The sequence below is a fragment of the Tachysurus fulvidraco genome, chromosome 17 (assembly GCF_022655615.1).
Source record: "Tachysurus fulvidraco isolate hzauxx_2018 chromosome 17, HZAU_PFXX_2.0, whole genome shotgun sequence".
NCBI classification, from domain to species: domain Eukaryota; kingdom Metazoa; phylum Chordata; class Actinopteri; order Siluriformes; family Bagridae; genus Tachysurus; species Tachysurus fulvidraco.
The window spans coordinates 7,995,064-8,021,170 of record NC_062534.1 but is presented as its reverse complement, the minus strand read 5'-3'; the positions used below and the strand labels follow the sequence as shown (position 1 = coordinate 8,021,170).

The following is a 26,107-nucleotide window of genomic DNA, read 5'->3' as shown; positions in this document are numbered from 1 at the left end:
CATTTATAGAACGAAGGGCTTCATTTTTAGCAGAATAATACCAGAGTGCAACACAAGAGTTGGAGTCGCTCTCCAATTGAATTGCTTAATTCCTCATAGTAAATACAACACAGCTGCGAAGCCATTTACACACCCGATAATATTTTGCCCCGATCAGACAGGCACTGGCTTTATACAGCTTTTAGCATGCTTCTTTTTTCAGACCTGATATGAGCATGAATAATGTAATTGTATTTGACATAAGCTGCCATTTGAAACAGCATTGCTCATGATAGGCTCGATTTTAAAATGTCAGCAGGTAATGTCCTAAATGAAATGGAAGCTTAGTGAGAATGAGTCTGTCAGGTTACATCGATCTTCAAAATAATTTACAAATCATCAATTTAATGTGGGGCTTTAGTCAAAGGAACCAAAAGCAATCAATTCTATTTTTCCAAGGATCTCTCAGTTCATTGAAAGTGATACACCGTCGCATTGGGGACAAAGCATTACGTTTACAGCGTATAGAAGATGGCTTAATGTACCAACTGAGCCGTGTTTCCTGGACACCACATCCCTCTGGGCCTCACATTCGCATTCACTGTCCATTTCCTTAAGGGTGATAAGTGTGTTTAGATGAGCTTCACATGCATGAGACGCAGGAACACACAAGAAGGCTTTGAGCAAGAGAGAAGTGTGACTCTGGGATAAGTGCACCTCGAGGAAACATTCATATTGCTTCTCCCAGGTGGTCGGAATACCTTTGACAGGGTGCCAATACATTATAAATCATTTACAGTCAGTTGGTGATGCAATATCTGGCTCTAAAACGCCGCCGTTTTTTCTGTTTTTTTATTCCAGGCCCGTGGAGCACTGGCTGAGGGCTGACGGTCTTAAGCTTTAAGAACTGAAAATTGATCAGTGCTGTGTGGAGTGCAGTTTCACCCACACAAGGGACTCCCTTCACCCCAACACTGATTAGCATTTACAGTGCACAGGGCCCCTGTAGCATTTGCAAATGTGATCTTTCTAGAAGGGCCCGGAGAGCTTTACCTGCAAATGTTATTTCACACATCTTCATCTATAAGGTTCCTGTGTGCTAGTGGTGATGGTGGAACCTTTATTCATTGCATTTCATTTATAAAAAGAAAGGACTTTTTATCTCTGGTGCAAAGGTGTACAAGTATATGCACAGTTGCCGTGTCTGACGTAGAAGCAATGGATAAAATTGAACACAAACAGAGATGATTATTCTCAGTCGGGATGTTACCAAAAAATCAATACATTATGAAGAGATAATGTGGTAGGAACAACCCCATTCCTTCTTTGTGGGTGGGAAAGGTTCACTCTTTATAAAAGGCAAAAAGTAGAGTCTAGAGATGTGCACTGGAACTAGGGTCCCATGGGCACAGAAATAAAATTGAATACAGATATGCATTCAGATATTTGGAGCACTGAACAGATACAAATACAAACGGTGCTATTGCAATGCACACCAAACGATCAGGTATGGATTGTACAGATTGGATTTTGGATTGTACAGACTGGCAGCCTTAGACCAGAGGGTCTCGTTTATAGTGGCACCACAAATCACATGGCGAGTCCGTAAAATTGAGGCAAAGTAGTAATGTGAGAAAGAAAGACAAATTGGAGTACTTAGCTGTTTGGCAATTATCATTAATTCCTTTCCTCTTTTTCCCACATGCAGGACAGAAGATTTGACACACGGACTAAACAGCGCATAAACACCCAGTTCTGAAAAGGAATAAAGAACGTCTGTGGGGTTTTTTTTTTTTTTTTGTATTTTTTTGTTTTTGTTTTTTTGTTTTTTACATATTTTTGGCCAAGTAGCCCCTCCTTCGTGGCCGATGACAAGAATACGTGTTGAGAGCCTGAAGGACGGAGGCGTGTGCTGAGGGAAAGTGTTTGTCAGCATCTCTGTGTTCTCACAAACCATGTGGCCGAGGAATCAGCTCTCAGTGGTCTGGCCTGGATGCCATGCCACCGGGCTGTGGATATGGTTGTTTTGCTCATTTTTGGCATTGGTACGGGCGCAGAGCTACTACCCCACAGTGAACACACATTACGGGAAGCTGCGCGGTATGCGCGTTCCACTTCCCAGTGAGATCCTGGGCCCTGTGGACCAGTACTTGGGTGTGCCTTACGCCGCACCACCTGTGGCTGAGAAGCGGTTCCTGCCCCCAGAGCCACCCTCGTCATGGTCAGGCATCAAGAATGCCACACACTTTGCGCCCGTATGCCCACAAAACATCCACAACGCCGTGCCTGAGATCATGATGCCCATCTGGTTCACTTTTAACTTGGATATAGTTGCCACTTATATACAGGAGCAAAATGAGGATTGTTTGTACCTCAACATATATGTACCAACTGAAGATGGTGAGTGTGTTGGGTATACAGGAATACTTCTTTTCACTTCTTTCCTTCTTTGTCACCCTCTGTATTGTGTTTGAAGCATGAATTGTTTGGCGCATGCTGTGTCTGTCCACCGTGTTACTACACCTTGACTTGATCTCCCATACTGTCATTTCATCGGCTCTTCCCTTCCATGCCACTGTTAATGGGTTCCTCTTTTGTGTCTTTCAAGATAAAGCCAAATAATTTAATCGATCATGAAAAAAGAAAAAGAAAAAAAAAAAGTTCCGATTATGATCGGATATAAAGATTGGACTTAATGATCTTGGTGCACCTCCCTCTCCTCACTGTCTTGACTGTTCTGGGGGACTAAAGATGAAAGATCAGCCTTCTTGATGTACATTGATTCTTCGTAGGGTTGGTAAAAGATGCAGGAGCACAAGAGGCCTGTAGCATCAGTCCTAGCCATGTAAGACCCGTTACTCTACTTTCCCCAATTCCTGCTGCCTTAATACTGTATTTATGAACTTTTAAATTATGCAATAAAATAGAATAGTGTAACCTGGATACCACATTCAAGAGCAAAATGATAAACCTAACTGGAAAAAACTGTCAAATTGGCAAAATTCTTTCACACTATAAAACACCACATTAAGTCCATTTCCGAAATAAATGAAATGGTCTAAATTAAATATGTATATTGGAATGGACTTTAAACACACGCCATGTTTTTAGATACATTTTCTACAGTTCTCCAAAAACACCAGGGTCACTTTTGTAACACAAGCATTTTTTTTTTCATACAGTAACTTTAATGATCCAACAGTAAAGGCAATGCAGTAACGAAAGACTCTGCTCCGATTTGATGGTTGTAACGGGTCTTATATAGAAGTGCATGTGAAACAAGGCTTCCTGTGTCCCAACCTGCAGCAAATCTGTTCCACCATTTTTAGAACCTGTACTTAAAGAAAAGACCCCAGTTTTTTCCAACACCTTTTTTTGTTGTTCTTGTGGTCGATATTGACAGGAGGAAGGGAGATGGTGGTCTGAAACAATTTGATGCATGTGTCCTCCCGATTTTCTTCCAGAGACTTTTGTTATTTTGTAGTCTTTTATTCATTTCACAGTCAAAAGAATATCCAAGGAATGTGCCAGAAAACCCAACAAGAAAATATGTAGAAAAGGAGGTATGTAAGCAAGCCATCATGTGGGAGCGAAAAAGAGAAGAGAGCGACTGGTACGTCCTCTCTAAAGTCAGCGCCATAACTCCATCATCCCCGGAGTCAGAGCACTAATTGGAATGGGCAACATGGAAATTGGAGTGCAGATGAATTATGTCTGTATGTTTTACAATGTTATATATGAACATGCAGCAGAGTGATACCGAATGTTTGACTTCCAGTGAGTTTCAAGTGTATATTTATTAGAGTGCATAATTACTAGGTGTTGCTTACCTATTTCTGTTGATTTACACAAGGTTGCAATAACAATCAGTTGAATTCTGATGCTCCAAGGTTCTTGATGGTAATTTTACAGTATGCTTCTCAGAATATAACGTACGGAACACCGAAGCATCGTATTGCTGCGGAAAAGTCAGTGTACTAACCAGCCATAATACTCATCATGGTCTGTGTTAATGAATGGGTCCTCATGTCAAATTACTAAATGATGTTATATTCCAAATCAATTGAATTTATTTAGCTATGTTTTAGACTTAGATATATCATGCAATTTGACGCTTAACTATACGTATGTATGTAGGTTTCTTCATGTTATTAAGGATGATGTTTGCACAGGATATTTCTTGGCTCTCACAGGACACAATGCAATCATCCGGCTAGACGACGACGACGTCCCGATTTACTAAGATTCCGAATGAAAACGCTCAATTTGCAAATGCAAAACGCTTGTTAAAAATGTACATTCAGCCAGTGAGGAAATCACGGCACTTGCGAATTTGGAAGAGGAAACAATAATAAAATAAAGTGTTTTTTTGGTGCACTATTTGTTCACAGTAGCTGTGTCAACTTGCGCACACGCATAATTAAGTGTCAGGTTTAATACAGAGTAAAGGCGACGAGATGCATCCAAAAAACCCAACACAAAAGATATGCATGACTGCAAAATCTTTCACAGGATCAGTTTAAATCCTGCTGGTATCAGAGGTGAAAACGTGTCTTGAATATCGAATAAAAAACAAAACTAAATGTCCTAGGTATTGTTCCGTCATCATTCAGAGAATCAGACTTTCTTATTATTTTGAGATACTGTACTAAGGCATAATTGCAAGAAACTTTTTTTTTTTGTCTTGAAATTGCAGCTCATACAAATTTAACACCTGCCCTTTGGTCTCATTAATTTGCTCACATAACTGCTATTCTCCAAGTGAATTTCAGGCTGTGAATCACATTGTTGCTGCCAATCGAATAGCCGTGCATAGACGCTGCTTTGTATTTCGAAAAAATGCAGCAAAATGGCGCATTTAAAAGTCTCGTTTCCCTACGATGTATATCACTTTTGAAGTTTTTGGTAGCTTTAAAGTTACATTAGGTTTATATACACAAATCGTAAGTAAAACAGATCTGAGTTTCCAGTTTATTAGGCACGCCAATACTGTATATTAGCATGACTTTCAGATGATTAGTGCAATCGTTAGTTGCCTGTCGATTGTGTCGGTTTGTTCATACAAAATTAAGGAAGATGCATGCAAGTAGAGGTTTGTATGAGATTTTACTAAAACATTTTTTTAAAACAACTGATACTGCTAAACAGTAGACGTTAGAAGGATTCAAGATGGCAACTTGGAAGAACATAAGATGAAAAACTGAAGATGATGATGAATAGATCTGCCTGATCATCGTAACAGTACTGTGACAAAAAGGTCTACTGGCTTTCATTACCATTGATTTCTGTAGAGGCGCAAGCCATAAAAATGACTGACTGAATTAGTTCAACCACTCGCAATAACTCCAATTAGAAATATATTAGGAACCCGCAGAGATTTTAGCTCAGATCTAATATCAGCTTGTGTGACACTTTTCTTTATGTAGCTGCGCTTTCCACTTCATATACACAGTTTGTGCCTTTTGGTTTCACAACCTCTTATAAAATAAAGGTGCTATTAACATATTCAATATTTAATCTGTTTTGAATCCAAACTCAGTGCTCTTTCCTCTAGGGTGCGGTTTGTTTAGGCAGGTGAGAACAATGCAGTCACACTCAGGGGCAGACCAAAATAACTGGGCAGAGACTGGAGTGAGGTGATCTCAGGCCAGTTCGCAGTGAACTCAAGCGCAACTGCAGTGAGAAAGTGAGTCGACCTTGAATAAAGCTAACTGCAGGAAGTGAAGCAAACACTCTGTATATTTTGGATTGTAAGCCAAAATTGTAAGATGCGGGATAGAGACGCATCACTGCAGATGTGCGATGCGTTGGTATTTAGGCAGACAAACAAAAAAGACAATAAAACCTGGACGTGACACACAAAATGAACCAAATTACAAATGAAATAAAACTTCACTTTCGCTCTGTTTCAAGCTCAGTAAATAGACCCTAAAAAGCCTTTTTATATCATTCGGCTACCAGGTATTATATTTTCGGGTTCTCGTTGCCTCCATCTGCTTGTGCATTTGTCAATCCTAGCGTCTTGTTAGCGTGATATCTCACGTACGAGGTGAAGAATGTTTAAAGGATTTATATGGGATAATCATAACCAGGAGATCTTATTTTGGAATTGATCCAAACATAGTGAAGGTCAAATGTCTGAAATTGCTTTCAGGTTTGATTTTGAAAAAAATTAGTAACGAGTCTAATAGCGGTGGCGGCGTCCACGTCCACTCCACTTGTGTCAAGTTTTAAATTATTCAAGTCTTTAATCTTTAGACATAGTTTTTATTGCACAATATGAACAGAATATTTATGAGGGTTAAATAACTCACAACCGAATCATAATACTGCACTTCGGTAGCGTCACTTTAAAGAAAGCCAGACGGTGAGCTGAAAATTCTGGAACATTTTTATTGACATTTAAATGACAAGAAGACTGTAGGAGTCTATTAGGGGATTTTTCTTTGTATAAAGAGGAAGATGCTGCTGATGCATTTGCACTAGCAGTTCCAGTTGCGGAATAACTTTAGATGATAAAGTGTTTTGTAAGAAAGCCGCTCTTCTTGATTGAATGTTATTTGATTCTGCAGTGATCGCTGCTGTTCATTTATCTTAGCACAAGAAATATTCACATAGTATTACAAGATACACATGGTATTGTAGACGACATTAAATCCCGGCCAAACGCCAGTGTAAGTGTAACTGATGACTGAAATGTAGACTCCCAGGCCTCTGAATTCAGCTTATTAAAGGGATTCATCTGCGAGTGACAGTGCATGTGTAACACCACAGTTGATTAATTGTCACGTTAAAGGGATTGGTGCAGACTTCTCAATCAGCAGTTTGAAAGTTGGAATAATTGTGAGAGAGCGATGTGTTTTCGATGCAGAATTTTTGAGCAGCGCTGTTTCCCTAAACTAATTTTAAACTTGCACACACACAAGCCTCAGGGCTCTGAAACTTCAAAATAATCATCTGTTCAAGAAAATAAAGCTTTTTTTTATTGATATCTATTTGGCATAATTATCTGCGTTATAGATCAGTGTTTACTTTTGATATATTTGAGTAATATCATCTGGCAAGGCTACCCCAAGGTGCCACACAGTAAATGTTAAATGATTTCAAATAGGTTTTTTTTTTTTGAAGTGCAAAGTCAAACAGAGAACCAAATCATTTGGGTTGAAAAAGGATGTGATTGCATTCATCACTATCGTGCTGAAACATTTAACAAACACGCAATCTCAGTTGAGTATGGAGACTTTCTTTCGAAAATGTTTTACATTGTCTTAATTAAAGCCATAGAAATGTCATAAAAGCGTGTTTCAGATAGCATACACGTAGACGTGAGCCAAGCTGAATGGAACACTGAAAATCCCAGTAGATCGAGTCACAGAAACTCAGACATGGATTATTAAAGTGTCAGAGAAGAAATGAAAAGTATTGATAAGATGTGACATGCAAATGTGCATTGAAAAAGGCCAATGCGAACATTTTGAGGAAAGCTGGGACTTGAGAAGACTCAAAGCTGCAAATCTCAAACAATCACAGCAATGATTACAGGATCATTAAGAAAAAACAACCACCTCTACGTGGAATTCCTTTCCGATTAATCTAAATGTGATCCTCGGCATCTTGCTGTGGAATGAGTTGGGACAAGGTCCTCACTTCCCCTAAGGCTTACATGTGGACTGGTTCACGATCAGAATCAATGGCAGGTTCAGATTGTTTTTGTCACATAAATAACAATACACACTGCAGGACAGTGGTGAAGCAATTGGTTAAGGCTCTGGAGTGATTGATTGGAAGATCAGGGTTCAAGCCCCAGCACTGCCAAGCTGTCACTATTGGGCCCTTGAGCAAGGCCCTTGACCCTTCCTGCCCCAGGGGCACTGTATCATGGCTGATCCTAAACTCTGTCCCTAACCTCCAAAGAATTTCACTGTGCTGTAATATATATATGTGACCAAATACAGATTTCTATCATGCAGGGAAATGATATAGACTGACTACATCATAAAAAGAGGAATAACATCATTTTAAAAATTCAAATATACTAAGAATTAAAATTACATTAAATAATAGAAATAACTAAACAGGAAGAAAGTATATGGAGGAAGTTAAAATGTTTATATGTATGCTGTGCGTAAAGTGCAGATCTGCTGTAAAAAAGAATGATTATGTAATATGTGTAATTCTAAATATGAAGCTGTGTAAAAAAATGGCCGTTAGGAATAGTGTGTGTGTGTGTGTGTGTGTGTGTGTGTGTGTGTGTGTGTGTGTGTGTGTGTGTGTGTGTGTGTGTGTGTGTGTGTGTGTGTGTGTGTGTGTTGAGTAGTAGAGTCCAGAAAAAGTCCAGGTCGTCCTTTTTGAGGGCCTGAATCACTTGCATAAAGAAGCTTCTCTTCATTCTCTCTGTTTGCCTTAAAGGAGCATAAACACTTCTTTGACTGCAAAAAGAGAGAAGAAGCATCCTTCGTTTGGATGGCCGCGTTCTTTCGTCTGACTCTTTTAGTTTGTTTGGTGGTTTGTTTGCTGTGTGGTTTGGTTTAATTTCTCCACACACATAATTAAATAAACCAAAAACGGAAAAGAAAATGTTTGGCCGAGGGGCTTGTAGGTCTTATATATTTTTGTATTCATTGGTCTGAATATGGGGAGGAAAAAGTATAAAAGTATAAAACCTTTACTACGTGCCTGTAGAGGTCATACAAATCACCTGAGCACGAAGAGCGCCGAGCCGACGCTCATTAAATTACTAACAAATTATTTAAATGACTAGATTAAAAGACTGTGTGTGTCATGTCCACTGTTCAGTTTCATCTCTCACCTACAAAAAACAAAAAAAACTGCTGCATTCTAAACTATATGGGGTTGTTGATAAAGTTCCTGCAGTTGGGTCACATCACTTTCTCGCAAAAATGAACCGTGCCAGAGTTCAGTTGGAAACGGTCCGAGATCAAATCACTCCGATGCTCATGGACTGATTTTGTGCTCTCCTGAGTGCGGGGGCTGAGTTCTCACACACCGACGCAAAGTGCATCAGGGGTTGAAAATGTGACAGGAACTACAGTTTGATTCAAATAGACTAAAGACAGTTGAATTAATTTAAAAAATATAGTTTCAACCTGGAGGCGTTTATCTACAAGTTCCTCTTATTGGTGTAGATTTTAAAAGCAGCTAAAGCCATTGATTGAACTGCTGTAACTGAAATTTAATTATGACCGTGGTGACTAATTAAAAGTAGGAAGAAAATTCATGTTTTTTTTTGGACCATTCGAAATTTTGATTCAATGAAAGAATTCATAGATATGACGGATTCTTTGATTTTGTCGAGGCGAGGACATGATCGTGTTTTTGCAGATAAATAATAATGAATAATAATTCAATATTGCAGTACATAGACCAGAGGAATTGGACATAAGTCATAATAAAGTACCTTGCAGAGAGTGCTTGGTCATTTAGAAATGAAAATAAATGACAATAATAATCCGAGCATATAGCGTGTTGTAATGACAGGTCATTGAAAGCCATCAGACGCATGATGTACCGAAAACAAGGATTTGATGATCATTATTGTTTTTACCTTGTAGATCCTGATCTTTTTGATCCACTGAAAAGAGTGTTTTATTGGCTTCTGCACACAAACCTGTAATCTCATGTAAATTCTTCCAAATTAGCATGATGTAAAACCAGCCGGAACTGTTGCCAAGCAACAATAACTCGTCAGCTCTCTAAGCTTGTTGATCGCCCTTTCGAAATCCTCAGACTCTGTCAATCTACTCAGCTCCAGAAAAAAACAAATCGGTGAAATGCGTTGTTAAAAAAAAACACTTGTTTACAGTGAAAAGGGACAAGATAAAGAACAAAAAAACAACAACACAGTGACACAGTGTGTATTTTGTTTGAGTAGAATCACACCAATAATGATAGGTTTTGCAGTGAGTAAACTGCACTGAAGTTCGCCTAATCACTTCCTTCTTATAACGTTCGGCTCCGCACGCAGCACTGTATCTTTTTTTTCAACCTGCTCATCAGAGATGGAGCAAAAGCTCACGAGGTGTTATTATGATGAATCCTTACAATCTCCTTTAGGCTCAAAGGGTAATTGATGGTAACCGAACACACGAGAGAGAGAGAGAGAGAGAGAGAGAGAGAGAGAGAGAGAGAGAGAGAGAGAGAGAGAGAGAGAGTGTAAAAAAATCCATAACAAATGAGGGGGAAATAATGCATGATACGGCTTCATACCGAGACAATGAAATGGCAAGAAAGACAGAAACACACTAATTAAAGGTTTAACACAGAACAGGTGAACACATTAGAGTGAAGCAATCAATAGCTGCGTCTCAATCATCTCCCTAGTTTAGGAGTCATGGCACTGATCAGGAATCACTATCTTAAAGATCCTTTCAGTGCACCAGGGAATTTCATTCCTAATAAAATCCCACAATGTGCTGCAAAAACCAGTGAACATCGATGCGTACTTTGTTCCCTTACTGGAAATGACTGCATATTTTCTGCAAAAAAAAAAAAGTGGTATACAAACTCTTAGACAACTAGCTTGTTATAAACGATTACTTGCATCATTCATTTTTTTAATTAATTAATTACTTTTAAGAATTTAATGATTTTTTTTAACAATCCTGTACAATCCTGTTTGAAATACTATGACAAAATACCTTTTTTAGAAAAGAATAAAAATACATCTATTACATTATATTATATATAACATTATATCTTACTTTAAACAACATACAGTAAAAAAATACCATCAAAGCTATCATTCCTGTCTGATGCTGAAAAATGCCAGGGGTGATGTCTTACAACATGAGTATGTAGTCATGTCACCGGAAATTGAGTCATCAGCGTCTCGGTGTTTAGTGAGCCAGGGTTCGTACCAGCACCCGAACTCTGTACACGAAATACTGATTCATCAGTTAAGGAGCTGATTGAGACGCGCAGTGTTAGGACTGGGGTAAAGACATATAGGAAAATGAGCAAAGCATTTGATATGAACTCAAAGCAAAAACATGACACTAGACATAAGAGCAGCGTGTCCTCTTTTACTGCTGGGAAACATGCCATGCTGCCAGAGAGAATTCTTTCCAGTCATTCTGTCAGAATTTCTCTTGCTCAAACAAAATGTTTCTAATGTATTACAGGGTGTCTGACTGAGTACATTAAAATGTTGCAAAATTAAAATTACCCTTTAGCACTGCCTATGAGCCTATCTTCCATGCCATCACTTGTCTTGAGAATTATTTCTCTGTTTAAATTAATTGCTACAGCAAATGCGTAATCTCTTGCGTGCTGTAACGGCATGCATTAATAACTGCTTAACATGCAAGGTGGAATTATTGCACTTGCCGTAATTCTTTTCTCATTTGTTTGCTACAGATTTGCCATATAAGCATGCATTTTATAGAATTCTCTTCAGGGAGCTGTTCTTCTCATGTTTCAATTGGGAGCTGACACAAAATAGCCTTATTAGCTTAAAAACCTATTTGCGAATTTATGCTTCTGAACATTTCTCGAATTGTTTCAGAGAAGGGAATTTGGCAGCGACGGAGCACAGATCTAATTTACATAGCGATCAGAACGAGGGCCGTGAAAGACAAAAGAAAAAGAAAAAAAAAGCTTTTCTTTAGAAGCCGTTGTGAATGTTGGGGTTTCAATACGGCACATTGCGGTCGGAGCAGGCAAAAAAAATTTGTCATCCTGCAGCAGATCACTCCAGATTGCTAGTGTGATGAAAATGCCAATAGCTGCTAGGCTGAGCAATAACATGGCATGGAATTGGGATGTACAGGTAGTTCAGTTGTGTGTAGCTGTAGAGGAAATCCATGAGTGAGGTTGGCTGGGTGTGTGTGTGTGTAGTTGGGCTGAGAAGCTGTAAGCAATACAGCGGCTACAAAAATGAACCCGGATGTCCCTTCCGATTGATACGAAGCAGCTCTGTTAAATGTGTTGCAAACCCAGTTCTGGCAGGAGCTTTGTTTTTTTTTTTTCTTCTTAGTACTGGCGCCTCATTCCTTTTGACTTGAAATGCAGGACACAGCTTGGCCAGGAAGTTCCCATTCAGTTCCCCCTGCTGCTCATATACTGGCCCAGTATATCTCCATGCTAACGGACTAGCCTCCAAACAGCTTTTGTCGCTAGTCCCCATAGAAATGCCAAGGCCTGGTTTCAAGACAGCTGAAACAGGAAGATAGAAATGGTGTAGGCCAATTTGTTTTCCAGGTTTTCTAGTGCACTCTTCCTTCCAAAAACATAGCATCTTTAAACCGGCTCATTAGGAAATTGTCAAAGGTTTATTTGTTTATTAACTTTAGATCCTTATTGGAGCGTTAATTTTATGGAGTAATGAGATGCAGTTCATTTTTATAGCAGCTCAGCTGGCTCGCTGCTATAGTAACTTATAACAAATCTCAGGTCTCTTAATGTCAATCTGTCTCGTAGACTTTGGATAAAAGGAAAAAAAGCAAAACAGTGCGGCTTGTTTTGTTCCTGAGCAGTGTTGTGAACTTTGCCTCACCCTTTCGTTTTAAAAATGTAATCCTCTTTATCTCTAAGTGCCGTTATTTTGGTCCTCTCGAATCCATCCCTTCCAACTTATGCATTAAACTTGCAGTGTCTCGAATCGACAGGAGTTTATCATAGAAGCAGAAAGCAAGCCTTGGAAAGGAGTGAAAGAAGAAGCCACTAGAGAATTGGAGACAGAGTCTGTAAACTGAAGAAGGCTGAATTGTTTTTAGGCAGCATTTCACCAGTGAAAACCCAGCGAATGTTTTCAGGATTTCGGAGCTCTTCCAATCAGTTATCACCCTGGTGCGATGCATTTCTCCCTTGTCAAAGCGAGTGCACTAACCATCCGGCGCTCAGCTGATATCGAGCACATCATCAGTCCAGTGTGTTGGAGGTCACAGAGAGGAGAGCGAGAGCACATTTCTTCTGCGCTCCACCACAGGCCGTGATGGGTTGGTGCTCACAGAGGTTAATATCAGAGTGCATTTGGAGGGCGGTTCGCTGGCACCGTGTCCTCGAGTAATCCGTCTTTCTGATCATCGAAATGGATCTCGCCCGGTTATAAACACTATTTTTGTGGCTCAGCTGTGGCAAAGTCTGCAGACCTTTGCACAACAAAACACATGTTTTATTCATTGGACACACAGAGAAAAGCATCTGTTATCTATTCATTTGTTATCTATTTTATTGTGCCGTAAGAACATTATAGATGTTCATCATACTGTAGGTCTCAAGTAAGAAGAGTAAGAAACCTGAAGTTTGAGATTGCAAGAATTGTTGCTGCTGTGTGTGTCTTTTCACATCATAATCGTCAGAGCCTCTTTTTTTTTTTTTTTTTTTTTTTTTTAAAAACAGCAGCAGTTAATCTTTTTCTGTCCATCATGTGATTTCAGGAATATTTTGAATTTCAGTGCATCTTAAAACTGACACATCTTTATTTTGTGAACATTTTTTGCACCCAGAATGCAGTGGGATTTCCAAGCACGCGCACACACACACACACACACACACACACACACACACACACACACACACACACACACACACACACACCACATGCAGCCAAGTTTAGTTAAACTTCAGCATGTACTTGCTCTGAGGCATTCATACAAAATGACATCCTTTTTATTAAAGACATCGCAGGCAACAATGGAATCAAATAAACAGCATTATAAACAAAAAAAAATTAATTAAAACGCAGCCATCTTGGTGTTGTTGACTAAGAGATTTTCAGGTTTTTTATTTCTATATGTCACATTTTTTAGCTGCATCTTAGACATTGAATGGTGCATTTTTCCTGAAACTGTGAAAGCTCTAGAAAGTGCAATTTATCAACCAAATGATAGCATTTGATGAATGAGATGCATTTACATTTCATGCAGCAATACCTGTAAAGCTATAATGTGGCGTATATTTTAGCGTTTGTTTTATAGTTTTGCCAAAGAACATACATAAGCAATTACTCTACCCTGAAATATATTAATGACTGGAAAACAGGTTTTTCTTTGTGCGGAGGAACATAAAAAAATAAATACTAGTTCTGAACAGATTTTAAGATCTTTCGGTTTTCAGTCCTCCTCATATCCTTGTTATTTTCAGTAAATGATGGTTGGCTTTTCTGACTTACACACAAAAGCAACAGATTGACTATGAAATAGTCTGCTGTTACAGAAACTCTATCAACTTCTGTTAATGAGCTAGTGCGTAAATATGTTGATGCTGTTGGTAAACCAGCAGAGTGAGTCATAATATGTGATATAATTAGCTGACATCTCCATTCATCATGACGAGAGGTTATAATTGCAGGACATAATTATAAACAGACTATGATGAGTGTTTGTAAATGGGACTGTAATGGAGCAGTTCAGATTCAACTGAAAAAAAGAAAGAAAGAAAAAAAAAGCTACATCTTGCAAAAAAAGAGGGGGTTTTCTTTTCTTATTCGCATTAAAGTAACATTTACACACAGAGAAATTTAAAAGGTTAAAATGTAAGTGTTGATGACTGTCATTGTATTCGTGTACTTTTTTTGTAGATACCGGGCCATTCTTATCTTTTTCTACACTTACTGGATGATTTTTTTTACGGTTGCCTGATTATCTAGAACTCTCTGTATAGATACTGTGCCGTGTAAAACTCCCTCTATAGGTAAATTTACACATTTTCTGCAGAGGCCAGTCAAGCAAAGATGTTATTTGAAGGCCAAGTAAAGGTTTAGTTCTCGATGACATTTTAAAGGTTTCTACAAGTAGATTATAATAAATAAATTCATTAATATTGATTCATTGCTAATATGTTAGTTTGTTAGTTATCATGTTTTGTATTGTGTTCTAACTGTTTAATTATGTCTACTGTTTATAGTACAATAAAATCACTATGTAAAAGACAAACCTAACGAGAACTCATAGCATAGAAAGTTTATCACATTAAACATATCTACGATCTGATCTTAAAGGAACACTCCACCCTGAAACACATATAAATCCGTTTATACCGAACTATTTGTGAGGTGTTTAGCAGTTCTGGTGCTAATTTGATGTATTTTTGTTATTCCTTTGAGACGTTAGTGTTAGTCTGCCATGCAATGTCACAGCTTAACATTGCTAGCACGGTTACAACGGCATTCATTAAGAGCAAACCTTTAAATCACCTCAGACCATAAAGATAACTAACAGGTTTCAATGATATTTCCGTTATCTCTGAGATAGCACTGTATTTGCTGTTAAAAAAAAAAAAGCATAATGTAAATTCCAGTGTAGAAGTAGTAGAGACACTAGACATCAATCATTGGACTCTCGATTATTGCAATGCATTTAGACAGCAGAAGGTCAGCTAGTTAGCGAGCTATACGCATTAACGGCATTAGCAGGGGGTTTAGCATAAATGTTAAAGCTTTGGAAACTTGTCTGTTTGATTTGCATCGTTCTCTTAAATATAAGAAATAAAGAAAAGGCTAAATCAAATACTGTACTTTAGGAAATGAGGAAAGGAAATCAAACTGTATTATGGTCATGAGTAACATAGGAAACTGCTAACTAAATTGAAAATAGATGTTGAGTAAATAAATAAAAAATAAATAAATAAATAAAAACATAACTAGATTTGAATAACTTATATGAATTGTAAGGGAGTGGTTCAGGGTGGATTTTTCCATCAAGTTTGTTTAGCTCTCGTTAGGTTTGTCTAATTAAATATGGCTTATGTGTGTATGTATTTCAAATCTAGATGTATATTTGTCTTATATGTATGTAAAAGAAAGTATAAAAGTCTAAATCATTACAAACTAAATGTATGAGAGCTGATACAATGTCATCTTACACTTGTGACAGGTTTCTTCCTTGATGGTTGTATTATTGTGAATTGTGTTGTGCCTCTTTGTGTCTTTTCCCGATTGTTTTTTATAGGGGCCCATGCTAAAAAACAGGGTGAAGATTTAGCAGATAATGACGGCGATGAAGACGAAGGTATTCTTTTTGGTGATGAAGGCGGTAGCATGTCTTTAAATTTGTTTGCCATTCTTATTTAAGGAATGAATCCTTAGGTACAATTTTGTAATTTTCTCATTATCATTGCCCAATGCATCAATCCAGTGAGTGTGAATGTGAATGAATGGAGTTTGGTTTTGTCTGTTTTTTTTTTTTTTGTCCTTGAATGATTTGTTTTAACAGTTCAGTTAAAATGTTATTTTTCTGAAAGTCAAATCTCATCAGATTTTAGAATCAATAGGTAACTGACAGACCTCAAACCGGAAGTGTATTCATACTGAAAAACTGTGGAATGACGTAGAAGAAAACTTATCAAGCATCGCATTAGTTCTGGCAGGCCACGTCATCAAGCGTGCATCAGCTGTAAATCAGCTGTCCACGACGTGCACCAATCCGGTTACGACATCCATATTACCTGACCATTTAAATTCCCATTTATAGAGCCGTTCTAGCGCTTCGCTGCTACCACGATCTAAACTCCACAATGCCGGAACCCGTGTTCGCTGTACGAGTTTACGTCATAAATCTCCACATATTTTTCCTCTCTCTCTCCCTCTCTCTCTAATTATTTAATTATTTATCTATATATAACCATTCATATATTACTTTCCAAAAATGCGTAAGAGAGCTATCAATACTACGCGTGCTTAGCGGTTTTGTTATGCGGGGGGTCTATTCTATTTTCTAGTCGCTGCCCTCCCCTCTCTGTCCATGCATGCGCATGGATGGGCGCGTGGATTCTTGCCCAGAGCAGAACCATACTGCCAACACTAACCTTATGCATATCATCTAATAAATTCCCTACGTGGTCCTGACAGAACTAATACGAAGTTTTTTGGTAATTTTAGTCCTAAACTGTTACTAATCAAGTGGTCGGTGAGTGCATATAATACCACAAATTCAATACTATTGCTATTATTAATCAGTCAGCAACATTAACACAAGTATATATTTAATAAGGCAAAATTTGTCTAAAATGTTAAAATCAAAACAAGATAGAAACTCTAATTTATGGTCATTTGTCTTCAGTTAAATATAAATTACAACCGATTTATGCTTCAGACAGTGTAATTACTTCACTTCAGGGTTCTTCCTCAGTCTGCTTCCTCTTGTAAGTGTTCCTGGCCACCATCGCTAATTAGGGGTAAACCGATACATTGGAAATTTATATCCTGATTTATTATATTTCTGTAAAGCTGCTTTGTGATAATGTGCAATGTTAAAAGCAGTATGCAAATGGAATTGAATGTAACAGCTGCTTTTTTAAGCAATTATCCAATCAACCAATTAAATCATGCAGTTATAGGAAATTGAGACTATGGTGGCTGCAGGTGCACCGAAACTGGACAGCTGAAGGAGAAGATTGGAAAGATTGGAAAAGCCTAAGTGCCGACTCGAACCAGTCTGGACCTCTTTCATCAGCAAGGTGTTTTCGCCCTGTAGAAATGCTCCTTGCTGGATGTTTCTTGTTTTTGGCCCCATTCTGTGTAAAATCTATTGACGCTTGTGAATGTCAGCAGTTTCTGAAATATTAAGAACAGCCTGTCTGATATCTACAATCTGATTGGCTGATAGGAAAATGACACGAATGAGCAGGTTTACAGGTGTATTTTCCTGTGCCTTTAACAGGAGGACATATGCCGAGTGTAACGTTTGAAACGTTTCGATTATAATATATCTCTACAGTCATGGGGAATAAAGGAAGTACATAAAAAAAAACACACAACATCATACAATAAAAAAAAGGAAAAAATAAGTACACCCTGTAAAATTTGAGGGCACGGTGGCTTAGTGGTTAGCACGTTTGCCTCACACCTCCAGGGTCGGGGTTCGATTCCCGCCTCCGCCTTGTGTGTGCAGAGTTTGCATGTTCTTCCCGTGCCTTGGGGGTTTCCTCCGGGTACTCCGGTTTCCTTCCCTGGTCCAAAGACATGCATGGTAGCTGATTGGCATCTCTGGGAAAATTGTCCTTAGTGTGTGATTGCGTGAGTGAATGAGAGTGTGTGTGTGTGCCCTGCGATGGGTTGGCAGTCCGTCCAGGGTGTATCCTGCCTTGATGCCCGATGACGCCTGAGATAGGCACAGGCTCCCCGTGACCCGAGAAGTTCAGATAAGCGGTAGAAAATGATGATGAGTCCAACATTTGTGGAACGTCTTGAATCAGTGTCTTTTGTTTGAGGGCATTTGTTTTTGTTCCCACCACAGCATGTCAGTGGGGTTGAGGTCTGGACATTCCAACAGCTTCTTTAGTCAATTAAATGTTGATTTCCTGGTTTTGCACTGAGATAGCTGCAGTGTTGTATGGACTGATACTTGACAGATAATGTGGAGTTTATCATTGTCATGCTGACAGCATGTTTCATATGTGGTACAGTATGTGGTAGCTTAGTGGAAGGTTGCGAGCTTGAACACGAGAACCACAAAGATGCCTCTGCTGGGCCCCCGAGTAAGGGCATCTGCCAAATGCTGTAAATGGTCATGTTCTGTGTTGGTTTCATGCCACACATGGTGCTGTGCATGATGACCAAACATCTCCACCTTGGTCTCATCAGTCCAAGTGATACAGTTCCAGAACCTTTGTGGTTTGTTCATGTGCAATTTTACAAACTTCTGTCATGCTCCGTATTCTTCTCCGCATCCGTGAAGGAGCATTTTCCTAGCCAGCTTACCATAAAAGTTCAGTCTTTTTCTGATTGTGCGATAAACATAATGTACATAAATATTTAAGGTGTTTACAGAGTCCTGTAGGTTTCTCGCTGTGGCCCCTGGGTTTTTCTTTATTGTATATTTATGAGCATTAAACCTTCTGAAATTCACAAGACTGAATTTCTCCTGGAAATTCTTAAAGGCTCTTCATTTGCAAATAATCCTTCTCACTGTAGAAGGTGAATTTAAAGCTTTTTGGAAAAGGCATTATACTGTAAGCCTTGCAAGACCGATGAGTAGAAAGTGTTGCTTCTTTGTGGTCATGATTGATGCCATGAGTGTTTCAGAACAACACAGTGCCATAATGTCTGCCTTTATAGTCACAATTATTAATGATAAACTAATTTTGAAGATCCAAATTCTTCTTCTTTTTCATCTTCTTCTATTTTCCGTTGGGGGTCGACACAGCGAATATTTCTTTTCCACTTAACTCTATCCTCAGCATCCTCTACTCATGCACCTTCATATCTTCCTTCAACACATCCATGTATCTCCTCTTTGGCCTCCCTCTTGACCTCTTACCCAGCAGCTCCATCTCCAACATCCATCTACAAATATAACCATCCCTCCTCTGTCCAAACCATCTCAATCTAGTCTCTCTGACCTTGTCCCCAAAACAGCCAAACTGAGCTGTCCCTTTGCTGTGCTCGTTCCTGATCCTGTCCATCCTCATCACTCCTAAAGAGAATGTCAACATCATCTCTGCCTCATGTCTTTTCTTCACTGCTACAGTCTCTAATCCATACAGCAGAGCTGCTCTCAATACTGTTTTGTGCACCTTTCCTTTGATTCTTGCTGACACTTTTCTGTCACACAGTCCAACCTGCCTGCACTCGCCTCCTCACCTCTTTTCCACACTCCCAGTCACACTGGACGGTTGACCCCCAGGCCACGATCAATAAAAACAGAATTAAAGGAGGGTGTACTTTCTTTATTTCTTATAACTGAATACCATGTAGCATTTGAAACAAGCAATGCATATTTTTTCCTATTTCCCCTACCTTTTTTGACTTTTGCTATTCTCTATATTATCTGTAGCCTGCGCTGGGCGATACAACATAAATATTTGATCATACTACTTGAAGACTTTCCTGTGATAAAAAACTGTGAATCATGATGTACCGTAGGTTGGCTAACGGCAAAAAAAAAAAAGTTAAATTCTTTTAGAAAATGAAATTTAAAAAAACAGGAAAAAGTTTAACAGTGAAAATAAAGGAAAAATCTGTAACAAATTTAAAAGATAACTAGAAAACGACATAAAATCGTTTGTATTCTTATTCTTATTATTTTTCTACTTATTATTAATTATTTTTATTATTTAAAAAAAAACAGCACAAGGGAAAGGAAATGCAGCTTTTAACGAATCTCCTAGTATTTAACTTGGTAAGAATTCTCTACATGAAATCTAGGTCAGTAAAGACTAGCAGCTGCATGACTGATAGCCAGCCATAATTATAAATGGGCCGAACTAGCAACACACTCTCTGATGTGATTAGTCTTCTGATAGGAATAGGTCACTGGTGTAATAGGGGGTATGGGCAGAAATAGATGGCCAGCTGTAATTACATCTTGAATAATTTGTTGTTTATCATGTTGGCATCTCTCTGAAAGCATTATTTACAAATTTAAGTTGTCTTGGCTCTGTTTTCAATGCTTTTAATGTTCAGACTAATGTTCAACATTAGTGAGTTCATTCAAAAGTAGAACAAAGTAAAAGAGAACATATATATGGTAAGTTGTGTGAATTTAAGCTTATCATGCTGTCACTATACTGTAACTGAAAAGCCCTCGTGTGCTGTGATGTGACAATGATATGTGCAAAACAGCTAGATTGGAAACATAAAAAAACTCACCGCACATATTTTATGGTTAGGGTTAGGGCTAGGATTATTTATATTATCGATTTAAAACTTTTTAGGTTAATAAATGTGTGTACGTGAGACATGTCGTTATGCAGATGTGGCAACGGTGCAGTTATCTGTGCTGCACTAAATGTTTGCCCGTGTGACTGTTAATGCATAATATCATAGCTGACATTTTAAGCGTAAGGCGAACACATACAGTACTGTAGAACTGAAAAGATGAAGGCTGAAGAGTTGCTGAGAGGATTAGCAGCAGAGAAAGAATGAAAAAAAGAGAAAAGTTGACGCTCAGCAGTAGCATTGTTCAATTTCAGTATTTATCTTGGGATATTCGGAGCTCAGGATGGATATCTGGCAAGATTAGAAAAGGAGGAGTATTCTTTCCATGCCACAGCAAACGACTTAAACCCCAGACTCTATTTGCAAACCCTGCCACTGCTGTTCTGTTGCTCATCTGCCCTTTTTCCGGATTACTCAGGTGAGTTATATGCTCAGCTCAATTCTGCGATACTGTATTGAACATGGGTTTTGTGTGCTCAGTGCAAGCACCCCCTGCTGTGACTTGTTGATTTTTTCAGGTCAGCCATTGCATGGTTTGTCAGTCTCGGACTAGTGCTTTTTCTGCGCCAGCAGCCAGAGATTTTCTTTCGGAGTGGCTGAAAAAGTCTTATTAAAGAAGCATGGTTAGGGGGATTAGCTATGGTGTTAATAGATACAGAATCAGCTTGTCTCTCTAGAAGAGGCTGAGGCAGAGGTCGGGGACTTAAGCATGTCTCAGCATTCTGTATCAGGGGAGGCAGCAGATTCCCCAAATACAGGTTTGGTCTAAAGTGCTTGCATTAGATTTACAATTGGTCTGACCAGACAATTCCATTGCCGCCTTGTGCAAAGAAACGGCGCCTGAGGCTGCCCTCTGTGAAAATCTACTTGGCTAAGGATAGTCTAGTGGTGTGCTCAAATGGCAAAGTGTCCTGCCAGATGCTTTACCACCTGGCCTGGAGGCCCGTTCCAGTGCCAGAGAAGTAGGATTCGAAAGCAAGGCATGGATACAACTGCTGGGGTTGAATATAGCTGCTTTAGGTGTGCTTGTTCTTGCCCGTTTTCTGCATAGCAAGCCAATTGGCCTGTATTTATTGCCTAACTTGCAATGTTATCTTTTTACAATTGCCCCTTGAGACAGGACTGGAGGGAAAATCATTTGTAAACATGTTTGCTAATAAATAAGGTGAAAATAAAAGACCAAAAACATGTGCCTGCAGCCGAGCGCCGGTGACATTAATGTGTTTGGAGTGATTATTTACCTTGTTTATTTTGTTGCCATATTTTATTATCTCCTCTAAAGTAATTGAATATAGACATACTACTTTTATTGTTAGCCTTTCTAAAAGTGATAATTGAATAGAGAAAGGCTACAAATCCATTTTGATGCCTTAATAGCACTGAAATGATTTTCATCAGGCTTTGCAGGCGTATTTTTCAGAAGCAGATGGCACTATAAACAACTGTTTTAGATTCTTCTCTCCAAATCGCCACAGAGTATGAACCGACATAAATGTCCTACTTAACACTCAGGCACTGCTCAGTGCTTAGCAGCAGATAACTGTATTCTATAGCGATTCAGCAATAAAACTATTTAGAATTATTCTGCATAAACTGGTATAGCTGGAAGCTCTGCTCTAATGGACAATCCTGCTCTTGGATCCTTTCACCGGAGATCTGCAGGAATATAAAAAAGCTGCTGCGTATTACATGCACTTGAGCCGCGGAATCTGCCTCTGTTTTAATTTCTATGTACTTGAGCAGACAGCGCCCACCATCTTGCAATCTACTTAGCCAGGCGTTGTCATCTCGATTCAGCAGGCACTTCATCTTCTGCTCATTTGGCAGACTGAAAAAAAGCATTACAAACCTGTTCCGGGTGGCCCCTCATCCACTTACGGCTCTTAACAGTCACTGAAGTCTGCTGCAACCCAGGGAATTTGTTATTCCGGAAGGCCCTGCGGAAATCAGGCGAGTACCAGGGTGCACTGTGTCATCCCTGTCGTGGTTGAGGCATATTTAGGAACGGTGGAGGTTCTAAATCACAGCAAGCGAATGAGGCAACGTGGATGATGTATGGCAGTACTGTTACGCAGAGGCAGGCACCTTTGCCTGGCCTCTCCCATTTTATGGAAATGGATCTGGAACTGTTTGGCTCAGTGAGCCATGCTCCCTAATGAGGACAAAGAACGGCCGGCTTTGACTCTCTCCACCTGTCTAGCTATTAGGATTGATTCTATTGACTTCCAGCTGTCAGTCAGCATGGTTTCAAAAGACAATGTGCCCGTTTACCTGCATTTCCTGCTGTCATGGGAGGAAAGATCAACTCTAGCCTTCATGGCACAAACGCAGAGATTTGAAAGGGCTTATTGGGCTTTTATGTTAAATCTCTGGAAAGATATTTCCTCTAGGAGGTAAATACTTATTATCCACCAGTGATACAATCAGTTTTATTGGTTTTTAGGTGACATTTTGGCAGTACAGATGTGTTCGGTGTGATTCTAATATTGAATCTGGAAGAGAGTGCATTGGAGAAGCCATTTCAACTATGCGTCTTTCTTTCTTTCTTTCTTTCTTTCTTTCTTTCTTTCTTTCTTTCTTTCTTTCTTTCTTTCTTTCTTTCTTTCTTTCTTTCTGTCTTTCCCTCTTTTCTTTTCACTCACTCACTCTTTCTATGCTCCCCTCTTCTACCAAAGGCCAGACTTCAAAAGAGCACATCAAACCACCTGCCTCTGCGCTTAGCAACGTTATATTTCATGCACAAACGCCACGGCCGCAGCCCGAAGAAGTTGTCTTCTTCAAAGGTCACTTTCTCCCATCTTATTCAGGGGCTGCAATGTCAAAAATCTAAGACAAAATACACAAAAAAATCACCACGGATCCAGCCACTGTTGCAGCCAATTAGAAGCTCCGTACATATTATCTCTCAATCCAATCCATGCAATGCGAAGAGGTCGAGCACTGCAATGTTGTTATCATGAATCGTGCTGAAGTTGTAATTTGCGTCACGTGTGACGTAATTCTCGTTGACAGTAGCCGCATGCATTCCGTCAAAATCGACTCTTGTCAAGCAGATCACCCATTGTGAGTGGCGCTCATTGCTCATACCGTGCCAATTGGCTCCTACAGAGTGACACAGCTGACACCATGCAAAGTGGCCCGGTGAGATTTATGAGGGCTGGAGAACAGGCTGACTGACAGCGCTGCAAGCTCGAGATGACTTATAACACTCGTGGATTCACTAATCACCAGATGGCAAAGTGTGATATCGTGGCCGTAACCTCAGCTATGTTGAAGAATCTTGAAAGATCACGCAAGTCCTTTATTAACATCAGAGTAAACAGTAATCCCAATGTACTTACAGACAGTTAAGATTAAGATTCTTACAGTAGGGTTATGAGGCTCATGTCCTGACTCCAAAGGTACAGAGCATCTACAGTAGCTCATGTGTGGATGTGTGTGTGTGTGTGTGTGTGTGTGTGTGTGTGTGTGTGTGTGTGTGTGTGTGTGTGTGTGTCTGCGTGTGTACTGTATGTGTAATCACATTCTAAATTTGGCCCCTCTACTGTACATCCTCTACATATCAAACATTATTCCACAATTATTAAGCTGACCCTGGAGTTTAGATCTCATTCAAGGATCACATTTTCTTTTCTTTTTTTTTAAAATGTCAAATAATGAATGCATGAAATAGAAATGTGTTTACTTTGTATTCAACCTTTTCACTGTGCCTTTCTTCTGTTTTCAGTGCATACTATTTGGGACGCAGCGACATGCTGCACATGTGTCTTGTTTTAAATGCTGTCTCAGAATGTTAGTAGTAACTAGATGAGAAGATCAGTTGCTGGAAGAACAAAAGCATCCAGTTTGAACTAGTCAGGTGTTTTAATGGTTTTAATGCAGTTCCAAGTTCAAACCTGCTTGATGTGAATCAACAAAAGAGGCTTCTGATAACACTGACATGACTAATCACGCTTCCTGTTCCACCCAGAACTTTTATTTCTCTCTTACTCTTCTCTCCGTCATATTTATTCTTTCTCTCGTTCTCTGTCTGCTTTCAATTGTTTTAATGTCCCATGCCTCACCGGTACAGGAAATCTTCCATCCTTTCATTCATTCTCCTCACTCCATGCATCGTCTCTCTTGTGTGAGATACGTGTCAGCCAAGAATTGTCAGTATTAAACACATGCCTTATCACAGCTCTCTCAGATACCAGATAAGTCACACAAGTCCTAAGGTACAGGCAATCGGAGGAAGGAAAAAAAAAAAACAGCAGCACCTACAAAGGACATTTTGTTCATCTGGCAGTGTTGTTAATTAGCCATGACCGTTTCTACATAAGTAGGCGTGAATGCAATATGAAGACCCTTCTAGTCTGCAGGAGGACGGAACAAGCGTGCTGTTTGTCATTTGCGATTTTTCTTGAGGATTTTGAATTTTCTGTCTGCAGTAGCCATGGTAACCACAAATACCATATAATTGTTTGAGTGTGAGCCCAGTAGCTCTCTGCAAGCACTAGGAGCCAAACAACCACCAGACCTAAGAGAGAGACAAAGAGAGAATCATGTCTGTCAAAACAGAGCCCTTCAGCCCTTTTCAACCATGGCTGCCTGCGTTTTTGTTTTTTTTTCCCCTGTCACAATAGCATTTCATTAAACGCTCAACAGTCCCTTTAGTGCATTATACGCTGTGCTTAGATACATGCAGAAATAATTATTGAATTTCTAGACATGAAGATGAATCAACGGCAGCACGAATTCTGTGTGACTAAACTGCTTTTTTTCACCACTAGCACCGCAGCAGATAATCGCATCATATTCCATGACTGAGAAAATCTTTTTGCTCCCCTACTGGGGCTTGCACCTCCATGTTCTTCTACTACAGCGATTTGCTATAATAAGATCTAGAGGATGCGTTAAATTTAAACGTCATAGCATCACAAGGCGGCAACAGTACACCTTGGCAATGCGAACAGTTCAATTCTGACTCTACACGCGGCTTCATCTGTTCATACCTTTTTGCTAAACGTTATTAGTTTGTTATGAGAGGCAGATCAGGCAGCCATGTTAGTGTGGCTGGTATCTGGGAGGGTCGAGTGTTGAGCTTTTCTTTGCTGTGTGTTAGGGCTGAGAGAGCAGGTTTAACCGTAGCCACTCTTGCAGACATACGAGATACCGGTGCCAAACCTGTGATGGTCTACATTCACGGAGGCTCCTACATGGAGGGCACAGGCAACATGATCGACGGCAGCGTGTTGGCCAGCTACGGCAACGTCATCGTCATCACACTCAACTTCCGGGTCGGCGTCTTAGGTAAGTCGCTTTTGTTTGTTTTGGGGATCCAAACAGCTTAAATATGAGGGATTTTTTCTTGTATACTGTACTTTATAATGTTGCACAATTATTGAACATGTTTTTAAGTTTTTGAATAATTTATTTGAAATGAACACACATTTGATTGAATGAACACACCATTTCTTTTCCAAGACATTTATTGATTTATGGCCTTTTTTTTTATTTGAATATTAATTT

The 26,107-nt window shown here is 39.3% G+C and overlaps 1 protein-coding gene across 3 annotated transcripts in view; it reads left to right on the top strand.

Moving 5' to 3' along the window:
* Positions 1-26,107, top strand: part of nlgn3a (neuroligin 3a) — a 149,864-nt gene that overhangs the window by 31,770 nt on the left and 91,987 nt on the right. The window contains exons 2-5 of one of the 3 annotated variants that reach the window (XM_027154641.2): positions 1,688-2,379; positions 3,483-3,542; positions 15,888-15,947; positions 25,739-25,888. In XM_027154641.2, the coding sequence (XP_027010442.1) occupies positions 1,935-2,379; positions 3,483-3,542; positions 15,888-15,947; positions 25,739-25,888 (715 nt within the window). In that variant the 5' untranslated portion in view covers positions 1,688-1,934. The remainder of the gene's footprint in view (positions 1-1,687; positions 2,380-3,482; positions 3,543-15,887; positions 15,948-25,738; positions 25,889-26,107) is intronic. The other 2 variants (XM_047802044.1, XM_027154643.2) reach the window with 2 other exon arrangements.